Genomic DNA, 14241 nt, shown 5'->3' on the forward strand with positions numbered 1-14241 from the left:
AGAGAGAGAGAGAGACAGAGAGACAGAGAGAGACAGAGACAGAGAGAGAGACAGAGAGACAGAGAGAGACAGACAGACAGAGAGAGAGACAGAGAGACAGAGAGAGAGACAGAGACAGAGACAAAGAGAGAGAGACAGAGAGAGACAGACAGAGAGAGACAGAGAGAGACAGAGAGAGAGAGAGCGAGTGAGAGAGGGAGGGAAGGAGGGAGGGAGACAGAGGAAGAGAGAGATAGAAACATCCCATTTAAAAGCATTTATAACAGTGAACGCTGAAGAATATATTGGCCAAATTTGACCTCAAAGAAAAGATATGAAAAGGCAACTCTTTTTGTTTCTTTTCAGAAAGGTTTTTTTTTTTTTTGCAGGATAAAGATGGGGGAGCAATGCATATTTCAGACTTCTGATATGTTTGGTGAGTTTTGAAAATTTGACTCTTCCCTTTTCTGTTTTTTATCCAGATGCTCTTTATCCAAAGAAACATGAATGATGTCTCTATGAAAGGGAGAAAGGGAGATGTGTACACTGGGAAATGTAGATTATATAAAAATGCAATACTTGAATAAAAATTTTACTTTAAAAAAAAGAAAATATATGTGAATACATGGGCTATTATTCCTTCAATATCTGTTTCCTTAGTATTCTGTTGAGATTTTTTTTCTCATTTGCAAAAAGGCATAGTATTAGAGTTTGTGTAATTTCCACAGGATGAGAATACCATTAGAAGATCAGAAGTCTTAGGATTTTCCACCCGGAAATGAAAACTTTATTCAAGAACATAGCAATATTCCTACTTTTCCCTCCACTGGCATCTTCAACAATCTGTCCCTTCCTTATAATCTCATGTCTTCATATACAGATCTTTAAGACAGTGGTATTCTATATACATTTACCAAATATTCTAATTTCTCCTGCAAAACTTCTTTGGAAGAGAGTTTGAAAAAAACTCATATTATCACAAACCTCTTAATATGATATGCCCATTTCCAACAATCAAAGCTCTTGCAAATTGCCTTAACAAGACCCTTGCAAAATGCTTTGAAATTATTCTCATTTGGACATCATAAGAAATCTGTGAAGTGAGAGGCAGAGTTGGAATCAGCACCATTTTATAGATGCAAAAAAAACTGAAGTTCAGAAGTTCTATAACTTGCCCAAAGACACATATTAAGTAAATATTAGTGCTAGGACTAATAACCATGTCTCCTGTTTCCAATTTAGTATTCTTTCCATTTTACCTCACTGTGCCTATATGTAGGATGTTAAACCCTGTGATTTACAGTAATTCTGGGCTTAGCTTATTGTGAAAACAGGCAGAAAATGTTGTCTAATGATCACCAAGGAAGCTCTTGGAATGTCTGCTAATAAAAAACCCTCTCTGATACACTGTCACAATTAGCTACAATTATTAATAGTAGGAAAAAATCTGTAAGCTTGCTGCTATTGCTTCACATTTTATTTTATAAAAGTATCAGATCAAAGACACTAAGTACCTTTTAATCACATTTCAAATCCATCTCCCCTTCATCACTTGAAAATTGCTATAAACCACTCTCATATGCCTTTCTACTGGCAGTTTCACTAAAAGCATAGGTTTTATTATCCCCATTTGAACGTTAAAATCTCTACCACTGTTCTACCATTCAAACTCAGAGCTCCACAGTTTATTATCAATGATAACTAATGAATCAATTAATTAGCAAACATTTAAGAAGCACCTAATCTGTGCTAGTGATGGAAAAAGGCACTAGTGAGATAAAAATGAGTTCCTGCTCTCAAAAAACTTGCTTTTTAGGATATACTCAAATAAACAAATACAAAATATATAAAATATATGACAATTATATATATAATACATATATTCTTATATACAAATTAATATTGGGGGTGGGGAAGACAAGCTGCTAGTACTCAAGAAAGGTTTCTTGTAGGAGGTGACTCGAGCTAAATTTTGAAGGAAGTTAGGGTTTCTAGGAGACAAAAGGGAGGAGGGAGTGTGTTCTGGGCCTGATGAAGATATGGAGATAGGGCATGGATTGTCATATGGAAAGAAAGTTTAGTTTGATCAGAACACAGAGCACTCGAAGGAGAGTAAGATAATTGCTTGAAAAGATGGAATGGAACAGATTGTAAAAGACTTTCAATGATAAAGAAGCAAGAAAACTGGAGATTTTTAAACAAGGAAGTGACTATCAAACCTCTGCTTCAGAAATATAATTTTGGCTACTGTGTGGAGGCTGGATGGGAAAAAGGAAGAGATTTGAGGCAGGGAAACCAAATACAGTATTCTAGAGGAGAGGTGATAAGGGATTGAAAAAGTTTGATGACCGTGGGAGTTGAGAAAAGGAATCAGAAGTGAAAGATATGGGATCAGAGGACTTGATATAGGAGTAAGAAAGAGTGAAACATCATGGAGCCATAGAAGTTGAGGGCAAGTGAAGAGTTTTGTGTCAACTATCTCTTATTGGTCTCCGAAGCATGGATTTTTGTGGCCAGCTTTATCCTAAGTAACTTGGTACAACCAAAAGGCTATTAGGTATAGATTGCATAATTAAAACAGCATCTCATGAAGACCTGTGTTCTTGGTTTTTGATATTTTTTACACTTGATCTGGGTCCTTTGCTCTTCTACTGGATCTCAAATTTGGTTCATTCATTCAAAAGTGAAAAGACTTTTTTTTTCTAATTCTACTTTTGATATTACATATGTGTACTCCAAGTCAGTATGCCCTTTCAATAAAGAAGGATTTACCTAATTTGTTTGTGAAATAGATTCTATTCTTCCCGTATTTGTTGTACTTCTGACTCTACCTAGAAATCAGGGTAAATTTCTCTCATTATTATACCTAGTGACTGTAAGGTTAATGGGATATAAGATCTCCACCCATTAATAGGCATCACATGGATCCCTGATGCAGAGCCAATTAGGCTCTGGGTCACAGGAATCCTCACACTTTTCTGATTAAGTGCTGATTTCCAAGCTTCTCTAAAACAATCAAGTCTTTGATTGGAAACAGTATACATATTGTATTGTTTTGAGGGAGAGGTGTGGGTAGAGAGAGACTCAGGCTGAGAGAAGTGGACAGAGGGAAGAACTTGCCTAGGGGAACTTGCTTGTGGGGAGACTCAACAGAGAGAACACTTGCCATGTTGGCGCTCCCTGGATTGGTGATGAATATCTTACTAAACCTTGCTTTTTAGTATCCTAATAGTAATGTCCCAAATAAATACTTTGGTTTTGTCTTTGAGGAGTAGGGTTTATTATATTTTGTGAACAAACCCTGGGAATATGTATGCATATTCATAGCAGCTGCTATGGGTATCACATTGGCATTATGTTTGGCAATAAGGATGGGATTGCAAAATATAAAATTTCCATCTAGAAACAGGAAGACTTTAGGGAAGGAAATGAATATCCCAGGATGGGAAGATTTACCTTATTGTTCCCTAGCAAGAGAATGGGATAAAAGCACAGGACTATGTGAAAACTGGGAACTAAGGCTATAGAAGGGAGAACCTATAGACTTTGAATGATGTTTATAATGAATACCAATAGAACCAGGGAAAGAAATTACAGAGGTATGTAGATGATGATGGGCATTGTTGACAAGTTATTGTATTATTTGTAAAGGTAGAGACAAATTGCTGGAGGAAAAGGTTCAGGTGGAAAAGGAGTTAGCTGATTTGTATGAGAAGCTTTCTATGCTTCCTATATTTCTTTTTTTAAAAGCAATTGGGGTTAAGTAACTTGCTCAAGGTTACATGGCCAATTATTTTGTGTGGGTGCTAAGTATCTGAGGCCAGAACCGATCCCGGGTCTCCCCACTCTGGGGCTAGCACTCTTACTCACTGTGCCACCTGTCCACCCCAACTTCCTATATTTCCTATGTGTGAGAAGTAGAAAAGACAGCTGTGAGAGTGACTTGGAGAAGGAAGGGAAAAGATAACAAAAAAGAGGGTATATGCAGCCCTTGCATCTTCAGGGCCTGAATGGGACCAAGACATAGGGGAGAAAGATGAAGCAAATTCAGATGAGGAAGCTTCTAGGAATGTGGATACTCTTCCAATACTACCAAGGAAGCAGGAGAACTAGAGGGGCCACATAGTGTTTAAGGAGGTAACTGAGGATTTTGCTCAGCAGTAAGTTATAGAATCTTTATTCAATTAGCCCCCAAAATCACAGAATCACTAATCTTAGTGATGAGGGGACTGGAGGAGTATGAGTAGATTAAATGAATTATTTGAAATTTATAGGTATTAACCAGAATCCCTTTGTACAAGAAGCTTTTAGGAACTACCATATTAGGAACTACTATATATAAGGCAACATTTGTTGGTTTTAGCCACCAAGGGATACAGTAAACAGTACCCCACTGACTCTATGTGGCCAGGTGGAGACAAACCCACATATTTGCTTAGGGATTGTATGAGGAAGCTAAAAGAAGAGGTAATGAAAACTGCTGTCATGGTGGGAGATGCAGATGTGTATCATAGCACTCCCTTGATGGTTCCTCATAGAAATACAATAGTGAAAACTCCTCCTGCTTATAGACACATAATTCTGACTTTACTAATTGGGGAAATAGGGTACCCTCTTTCAGAGGTACTGGATAAGATTTCACAGTTAAGTGACCTAGGGGAATGGGGAAAAGATAAATTTTCCTAAATAGCCAGTTGATTCACAGTCAGAATAGATTAACAAGGAGATAATTGTTTACTGTTTTATTGAGAGCAGGGATAGATTATGGAAAAATAGATGGTATTCCAACTAACAAACTATATAGGATGTATCGGGGAAAGAGACTTGATATTAGATGGAATAGAGAAGTAAGAACTGCCCCTAGAGCTCCTTCTGAACCACTGTATCCAAGTTTGTCATATCCGAAGAAATAATAAGATATTGGCCAAGCCCCAGTTCAGATTAAAGAAGTACACAGATGGGATTGCAGACCCTATGTCAATTTAATCATATTCTGGAAAAATGGATCAAACCACTGTAGGTAGAGCATTTATAGATACTGGGGCAGAGGTCTCTCATATATGGAAACCCTGATATATTTAAACATGGAACCACTATTACTATCACAGGACTGGGAGGGGCTGAAATACCAGCCAGATAAGTTAAACTAATGAACGTAATTAAGAAAAGATTCTTGATTCCTTGAACAGCTATTTTTCCTAGTAAAGCAGATCTAACAACCTGTGCTAGCAGCCATCCTGGGTATGCCAGTGTGGTTGCCACTACAGTGACCTAGTAGTAATAATCTTGGCTTTATTGAATTATAGAGGGGCAGACTAGGAATAGGTGGACCAGAAATCAGGAATTGTGACTACTAATTTTTAGTCCTATATCACATAGAAAATTTCTAATAACTACCATCTTTGATATGAAATGGCTTGGGACAGTGATATGAAAAATCCCAATAGGGCTAAATTACTTGCCTAACTGATCATGTCTGCCCTAACCAGGTTTCATTAACCAATGGCACCACATTTATGGCTGATGTGAAAACTGTATTTGTCTTGATCTAGGCAATGGACTCCTTAATTGATCAAGTGTGGAAAGAAGGACATGAGTCACAGAAGGAAGGGAGGACTGGAATCCAGCAGGAAATTTAAAATGGAAATCTTCCTCGATTCTAGAACCCTAGAATTATAGGATCATAACTGAAAGGGATCTTAGAGACCATCTAATCCAACCTGCTCCTTTTATAGATGGCTGAACGTGGAATCAGACAGATTAACTGACTTGCCAATAGAGCCAAAATTTGAACTCAAGTCCTCTGATTCCAGATCTATTATCTTTTCCTCTATACCGATGACTTCTAGGTCAGTTAAGTACAGTTTTCCTTTCTGAAGTCTACTAGTTTAGAGATTTAGTGTAGACAGTTCCTCCACAAACAAGGGAATCCATAGACTTGTCCCACATCTGTTTTCAAATCTTTCCATGAGGATGGAATTAAACTAGGATACAAACCTAATTCACTGCAAAAGAGCTCTTTCCCTAGACAAGTTCTGCTCAACTAACCCAATAACATTCTACTAAATAGAGTCATTGTAAGTTATATACATCTTCAGTATTTGTTTAAAGAACATAAATTTTAAGGCAGAGAGTCCTCTTGTCTATTTTTTAATTACAGTAACATGCAGATATGTAGAAGTAAATAATACTTGACATGCACACAGGGTCTTAATATTTGTGTGGTGCTTTACATATTTTATCTCAATTGATCCTCAAAATAATCTCATCTGGTAAGTACTACAAGTCTTATTTATTATTCCCATTTTTGAGAAGAGGAAACTGAGGCTCAGAGCAGTCACCTAACTTACCCATAATCATACCACAGAAAGTGAAGGAGGTAGGATTCAAATCCAAATTCTTTCATTACAAAGTCTTATTTCCACAATATGATGAGGGCTGTCATGAAAGATTAAAGACTGAATAATGATCAAAGCCCTGACAAATACTGAAATTTAGAAGTATGGGAAGATAAATGGCATATTAAAGAGACATTTTCCCCAAACTTCAATAGCTTCAGTGTCTTATTGATATTGATTATATGATATTGAACCAATATCAAGCTACTGAAACTAACTTCAAATTTTAAAGGGACATGTACAAAAGATGGAAGGACATGGCAAAAGATGGAGTAAGGTCTGCATAGCCAAAGGAAAATATAAGCTGTATCAGGAAGGCTATAAGGAAGACTAAAGTTCAGAATTAGCAAATACTTGTGGGAAATGCTAAGGATTTTTAAAGCTATGCTCTAGGTAAAGAGAACCAGGAAGTACAGGTCCCGTGCTTTGGTCAGTGGATATAATACAAGCAAACAACACAGAGAAGGCAACACCAATCAAAAGTTCAGTTTTGCCTCCCTCTTCTCTATCAAGGAAAATAATCTCCAGAGTGAAAAGAGTAGAATCACCATGATAAATAGGAAACAGAGATGCAGGATAAGTGAAAAGATAATAAGAAAGCACAGAAACGGTCTAGAACTTTTCCCTTCTAGGTTGGATGAATTACACCCCAGGGTACTGATCATCAAACCAGTGACAGCCATCTTTGAGAAATGATGGGGTATAAAAGAGGTTCTAGAAGAATAGGGATTTGGGGGAAAGGATGGAAAGATGGGTTAAATTACCTATAGTTATCCCTTCCACTCTAGGGGGGAGGCTTGGGGGGAGGCACACCTGCGATCTAGAAAATCTGCATACAATTTTTTGGCCCTTTGAAATCTGAACTATTTCTTTTTCTTTTATGGGTTGTTTACAGTACCTTACTGTAAAATTTAGGTTAAGTATTTGGTTGTAGGCTATATGTAGGTCACTGAGTAAAAATACTATATGAAAAAGAAAATTTAAAAATACAGAATACAACAATAATTTCTTATGCTGACCTGTGTTAAATCAAAACTGTGATGGGGTAAGTAGAGAAGTAGAAGGGATGTTTGTATAATCTTTTATAAAAAACAAATGTTAATTCTCATGTTGATCCTCAGCAAAAATCTAAAACCTTTTAATAAACATGTGGGTAATGAGCAGGCAGAAAAGGAATCTATGTTTATGAAGGAGCCAACAAAAATTCACTAAGCTGAAAGGGACCTTAGAGACCACCTAATCCAGCCCCCTCAAATTACAATGAGTATACTCAAACCCAGAGAGATTAAATGTAAAATTCTTCATTTAGGATAACATACCTATGGTAGAGTGTTGAATAGGAGGGACATGGCTACACAGACACACAACGGGAAAAAGTAAAACAACAACAACAACAATAAAAACTCAGGAGACAGGAAATCTAATATACAAGAACAGAATGATGTGCCTACCACAAATAAATAAGCAGCCCATAAAAAAATTAACAGATAAACCCCAATGGGAATTTAGCATTGTTAGTATCACAAGACCATAGATTTAGAGCAAGAGACCTCAGAGGCCATCTAGGGCAACCCACTTATATTATGGATGAGGAAACACTCAGACCTGTCCATACAGAGCCAGTAAGTATTAATGAGTATTAAGTTCAAAACAAAGGAGAATGAGCTGAATGGAGGGGATATATACTGGAGAAGAAAACTAAGTGGGATCATCAGAGGTGCCTTAAAATATCTGAAGGGCTCTCATGTCAAGGCAAAATAAAACTTGTTGTTCCATGTAACTTTACAGGGAAGAACTAGAATCACCAAGTCAAAGTTAGAGAGGGCACATTTTTACTCAACAAAATAAGGAATAGCCTAAATACTAAAGGTACTTAAAAATGGCTTGTGCTAACTCAAGAATTAAATAGTTCTTTGTAACTTAAAAGTATTCAAGAAGGGGCAGGATTATCACATAAGAGCCTATCTTTAGCTCTTAACCAGGCCTGGTCCTGATTCTGCAGTTGTGGGACAATATGATAAACACATCTTTCTTTTTTTTGGGGGGGGGGGAAGGCAAGGCAATTTGGGGTTAAGTGACTTGCCCAAGGTCACACATCTAGTAAGTGTATGAAGTGTTTGAGGCCGGATTTGAACTCAAGTCCTCCTGACTCCAGGACTGGTGCTCTATTCACTGAGCCACCTAGCTGCCCCTAAACATATCTTTCTAATGACCTTACCTGGATTTTAAAATAATTTAATTAATTACTAAACTGTGTATACTTAAGGCAAAGATGTTATGGTTTTTACGATAACTTTATAATACAAATTCTATTTATATTCATATAATACAAATATCATTTGTAGTAACCTCTATAATACAAAAACTTATATAATAAGCCTTTATTATTATTTCAAATACTGCAGGGAAGAAAATTAAGAACCACTGGATTAAATGATATGGGAAACAAAACTGAAACCAGCTAGCTATTCAATTATTCAGCATTACTGTCAAAATCCCATGAGCACCAAAGAATCTTAGAGCATGGAGCTTCCAGGAATGATTCTAGGATTTGTGCCCAAAGTACACTAACCTCCCTTTTAAAATAAGATTGATGATTTTACATCAATAAAGAGCCAAAGAAGGACTTACTGAATAGGGAACAGTGGGCACCACTATTACATGAAGCAGAAACAGGAATGAAATAAAAGGGGACAGTTAACTGAAAGAGCCCACAACATTTTGACCATCAGAATATTGGTGAAGTACCATATGCATGCATACCTGTTGACCTTGAATCACCCACTAATTGCTTAAATGATATTAAGATTCTGTGGATGCCCTTTAAAAATGTGTAGAAAAACCATAGAGTCCCTGGAATGGATTCTGGAAAAGAAGGCATTCTCTCACTAGCAAGTACTTTAAAAAAAATACAATGTAATGAGTCACTGACCAGTTAGCATGGTGATGAGGGGAAGGCTGTGTTCTTCGGGACTTCCCCAATATCCTGCTTCACCAAGCATGTTCCTATCAAGCACCTGATGGTAAAGTTCTTCAATCCAAGCTTGAGAAAAAACCATCAGCACCCCACTGGTTTGGACCTGCTTCATAAACTCTTTCTATGGAGACAGATTATTAGTCAATGATAAGAGTATAACCTTCAGCAATATGTTGAGCCCAAACTCTTTTCACTTCCCCCTTCCAGGTGCCCCTTAATTACCCCATGGTCAGTAAACCTAATTCATTTTAGAAATTCAGGGAAGATAGATAAAAGCTATTATAACTCTCATGATGCCCATTTTTCCATGTTAAATATTTTAAATGCCTAAATAAGAATATTTCTGGGCGAATGTTAGGGTTCTTACATTTAATATATTTATTGCTTGGTATGTGAGCCATCTAGTTATACCATGATACAATTTATACCTTCCTTTTTTCATCACCTGCCCAGCTAGTGGTAGGGAAGGAATTTACTATCTGGAAACTTAATAGCCTGATGGAATAAATATTTACCCAAGAGCACTTACATTTATGAAAAAGCTGCTCACCTACACACCCCTGGAGATGTTTGCTATAGGTGAACAGAAAAATGACTCTTGCTTCCTTGTAAGTTCCTATTCGCGTATTAATTCCATGGGTTTCCGTTCCATACTTGTTCTTCTGGTATTGTTTTTCCCTCTACTAAGGCTATTGGAGGCAACACCCATCTCAGAGGGATCCAACCAATAGGTAAAAGAAATTATTTTCTTAGTCTGTGATCTATAGAAAGTATTTTAGTATCTGTTAATAAGTAAACTTGCTCAACCTGTGGACAAATATTGATCTAGGGACCATTTTGGAACCAAAAAAAGCTTTCTATAGCATTTGTATGCCCAGGTAATCCTTTTGACGTGTATATATGTGTATACATATTCACATGGATATATACGTAACCAAGGCTAGTCCCCTGTGCACTGTCTGATGCAAGTTAACAAGCTTTTGAACTGAATAGCAATTACATATATGGGTATTTAATAACAGCATTTGGTGAAATTACTGGGCCATCCATCCATCTAGCTCTAAATAGTCACTGTTCTTCAAACTCTGTGACAGTAAGTGTAGTGAGTGTGTCTGTAACTTAACAACATGGATATCCTTCCAGCCTCCAAATCCCTAAGAGGCGATGGGAATGCCAAGGCTGCATGGCATGACATGTGTAGAACCTCTTCCTACATGTGACTAACACTTGCCTTCACGGCTGAGTGCCCACCCACTTAAGCGTATGCAGAGTGTCCTGTTTGAGACTCCATGCTCACCAACATGACAGGTGCAAGTGTTGGCTTCTTTCTGTAGTAATCACCATTGGAGAGCTTCAGATTGAGCAGGAGAGTGTAGTGTGAGACCATGTAGAGACTGTCCGCATTCATCAGGATTTGAAAGCTGAGGCTGTTGGTGCTGTCAAATCCAGGGGAGTGAATCATACCTAACAGAAAGACAGAAAGAGTCTCCAGGGGCCACAGACAAATCACTTAGGTAGGATTCCATCACAGAGAAGCATGAACCAGCTTTGGAGGTGGAAAACTCATGCATTTGAAGACATTCCTGGGAAATGAGAACTGGGGCCAAGAAATTTGACTAGGACCCTGTTTCTTACCTCTCTGATTCCTTTTTGCAAAGATAATAATAGTAATAAATGAAAGAATCCAATTATATTTAAGTTATTTCCTTCTGTAGAGCTTGTGCTTTATAGAGGTAGCTAGTTAGCATAGTAGATAGAGCAGTGGACCTTGGATTCAGGAAGATCAGCGTTCAAATTCCATCTCAGATACTTAATAGTTGTGTGACCCTAGCCAAGTCACATAACCTCTTTCAAACTCAGTTTTCTCATCCATAAAATGGAAATAATAATAGCACCTACCTCACAGGATTGTTGTGAGGATCAAATGAGATAATATATGCAAAGAACTCTGCAAACTTTAAAATGCTATGTAAACATTAGCTATTAATATTATATAAATTTGCTATAGATTCTACAGATGGGAAAATTGAGCCAAATAAAGGTCTCCTTGCTTGTCCAAAGTGGAAGTAGTAGTTCCTATTTATATGGTGCTTTAAGGTTTACAAAGTGCTTTTCTCATAAGGTAGGGAGTGCAAATAGCAGTATCCTAATTTTACAAGTGAGGAAACTGAGACTCCGAGGGGTCAAATGATTACCTCATGACCTCACAGCTGAGAAATGTGGGAGCCAGGATGCGAATTTTTTTGACTTATATAAATATTTGTGTGAGTCTTATATTTATTCCATAAAGCATACTACCATATACCACTTAACCAGAAGTCATGTCAGAAACTAAACACTGGCCTCCTCTTTCTCTATAACAGCTTCCTCATAGAGTTGAGATTCAAATGAAAGAATATATGTAAAGCTCTTAGCAGGCACTACGAGCCGAGCACATGTAGACTTATTCTGCTCCTTTTCCCTTTCACCCAGTGTGGTGTCATGTTCACCATTTTGCCTTATTGTTTTGATACCACACAAGTGTTTGGCCTGACATGGATATGGCTGGAATATAACTGAATGGAAAAAGCATGGGTTCTAGAATCCAAGAATCTGGATGTGAATCATTACTACTTATTTCATATGTGACCTTGGGCAAATCGCTTAATTTTTCCTGGACCTCAGTTTCCTCATGTGTAAAATGGGGGATTTTGACTAGATCATTTCTAAACTTTTTTCAGCTCTGAACCTATATTCCTAGAATATAGAATGAAAAATAGATAAATGAATAGACTCAGGCCATCATTCTCAGCAGCATACATATTTCAAACATAATTTTAAATCTTTTTTTTTCCAGAATCTCCAAGTTAATTTGTAAAAAGAAAAGGTGGTACTGAGACCGTCTGTTTTCAACTCTGTATTATGGTTTTTTTAAAGAGAAATCATAGCAGAGTAGATAGAGCTGGGCTCAGATTCAGAAAGATTTGAGTTCAAGTCCTGCCACTGACACATCCTGGCTGTATGACCCTGAGAAAGTCATTCAATGATCTTCACCTACAATTTCAGGATACTTGCTGATCTGCACTGCTAGAGGGAGTTTCTACACTGACAATTCCCCACACTTATGAAATTACAGTTCTGAAACAATTTTTTTAACCTCTTCAAATGGTCCTGAAACTGAAGGATTTTGATCTCTGATTTTCTACTTTTATTCTAAATTAATAGAGGGCATGAAACAGAACATGGCTTTTATGGTTCAAAGCCAAATAAAATTGGTGGCATTAGAGGAAAAAAAATCCATTTTCCATCTATTCAAATATATTAGATGAGATGACTTTTTTTTACTTAAAAAGGATTTAAAATGCCATTAAGTTAAAGATTAATGCTTGTCTTTTTGAGGTTCGACAAATTCTGTGCTACAAGTCTCTTAGATTGTCATCTTAGAATTGAGAACTAGATGCATAAAGTAAATAAATGTTGGAAGATAGCATTAAAAAAAATCACTCATTTTTTGAGGCATGTCTGAGTTTAGGAAATACTAATGTACCCCAACACACAGTGAGATTGTCTAAAGCTTTCAAGTTGGGTGGGATTTTTGCAATTCTCCTGGTCACATAAAGTGCAGGAACACCCATTTCTGTTTAACAATTTGAAAGAGCATTTTAATGGTGCAATTACTACTCTATAATACATTTTTTGTGATATGACACAGGAAAAAATCCTATAATTGACCTAGCTATTAGACACTAACAAAAAATGGTTGAATGCAAGAGCAAGAAATCATTTGAGTGTGTTTTGAAAGACTGAGCAGATGCTCAGCTCATGAAGAGTAAGAAGGTAACTAATGTATTTACTGGGACTCATGTCATACTTAATGGGGGTAAATGACAATGAAGCATAATGTCATTAACACAGAGAGAGACAGATGAACCACTGGAAGACATTACTGATCATCAGTGGTGACAATCGGTCAGACTGGTTATAAACAACCTGTTGATAAGTTATGTCTGTTTTAGAGCAGGTTGACTAATGTTTCAAGTTATGAAACTCTTTTAGCCAGCTCACAAGAATGGAACAAAACCAGGTAGGACTATTTTGCCTCAGGATAAATAACAATCTGCTTAATTTTCCAGATTTATCTCAGAAGTAATAAAGTCCATACTTTTCTTATAATTATATGAAAAATGTGCTTCTATCAGAAAATATATGCCATAAGAAGTCCCTAGGCAATAGAACAGACAAGTCTCATACTTTTGTTTGCTAAGTCAAAGTCTGTCAGAATGGGAAGGACACGATAGTCAGACCTATAGCCTATAAAATCTTGGTAACTGACTTTTTTTCTTCTTGAAGTAACTACTTGTTTGTTCTCCTTCCCCCTTCTCCTCTTTCATTCTGATTCTTTCCTTCATCTCCACCCACTCCCACCCCCACCCCCATTGCTGCCCTATGGCAACCAGTCTCTGGGCCAATTACTATATCATGCTTCATCATCAGGAGCTATAACAATAACATGAATTCTTTCAATGATTTGTTATCTTATTCCCTGCATTTAACAGTTGAAACATTTTGCTTGGCAACAGATTTCTTTACATAAGACCTAGCAACTAATTATGGTTTTAATGACATATGGGATGGATTTTTTTAATTAAGGACTTTCCACTGACACCTACACATCAGAAATTGTAAAGACACATAAATGCATGCTGTGCTATCAATTTTCCATCCATCATTATCTGTTTCTTTCTCTCCTGTGTAAAATCACTCTGTAAGTTTTAGACTTTTTTTTTTTGCTTTTTGGAGGGCAGTTGGGGTTAAGTGGCTTGCCCAAGGTCACATGGCTAGTTTGTGTGTGTGTGTGTGTGTGTGTGTGTGTGTGTGTGTGTGTGTGTGTGTGTGTGTGTGTGTGTG

At 37.1% G+C, this 14241-nt stretch overlaps 1 protein-coding gene across 1 annotated transcript in view; it reads right to left on the reverse strand.

Moving 5' to 3' along the window:
* ARFGEF3 (ARFGEF family member 3) overlaps positions 1–14241 on the reverse strand; it is a 229582-nt gene that overhangs the window by 62987 nt on the left and 152354 nt on the right. The window contains exons 13-14 of the mRNA XM_069077269.1: positions 10652–10818; positions 9310–9475 (exon numbers count right to left, since the gene is read on the reverse strand). Of these exons, the coding sequence (XP_068933370.1) occupies positions 9310–9475; positions 10652–10818 (333 nt within the window). The remainder of the gene's footprint in view (positions 1–9309; positions 9476–10651; positions 10819–14241) is intronic.

The sequence above is a fragment of the Petaurus breviceps genome, unplaced genomic scaffold, assembly GCF_028583685.1.
Source record: "Petaurus breviceps papuanus isolate PSGF00001 unplaced genomic scaffold, PetGlider_PUasm1.0 90977, whole genome shotgun sequence".
In the NCBI taxonomy this organism is placed as follows: Eukaryota; Metazoa; Chordata; class Mammalia; order Diprotodontia; family Petauridae; genus Petaurus; species Petaurus breviceps.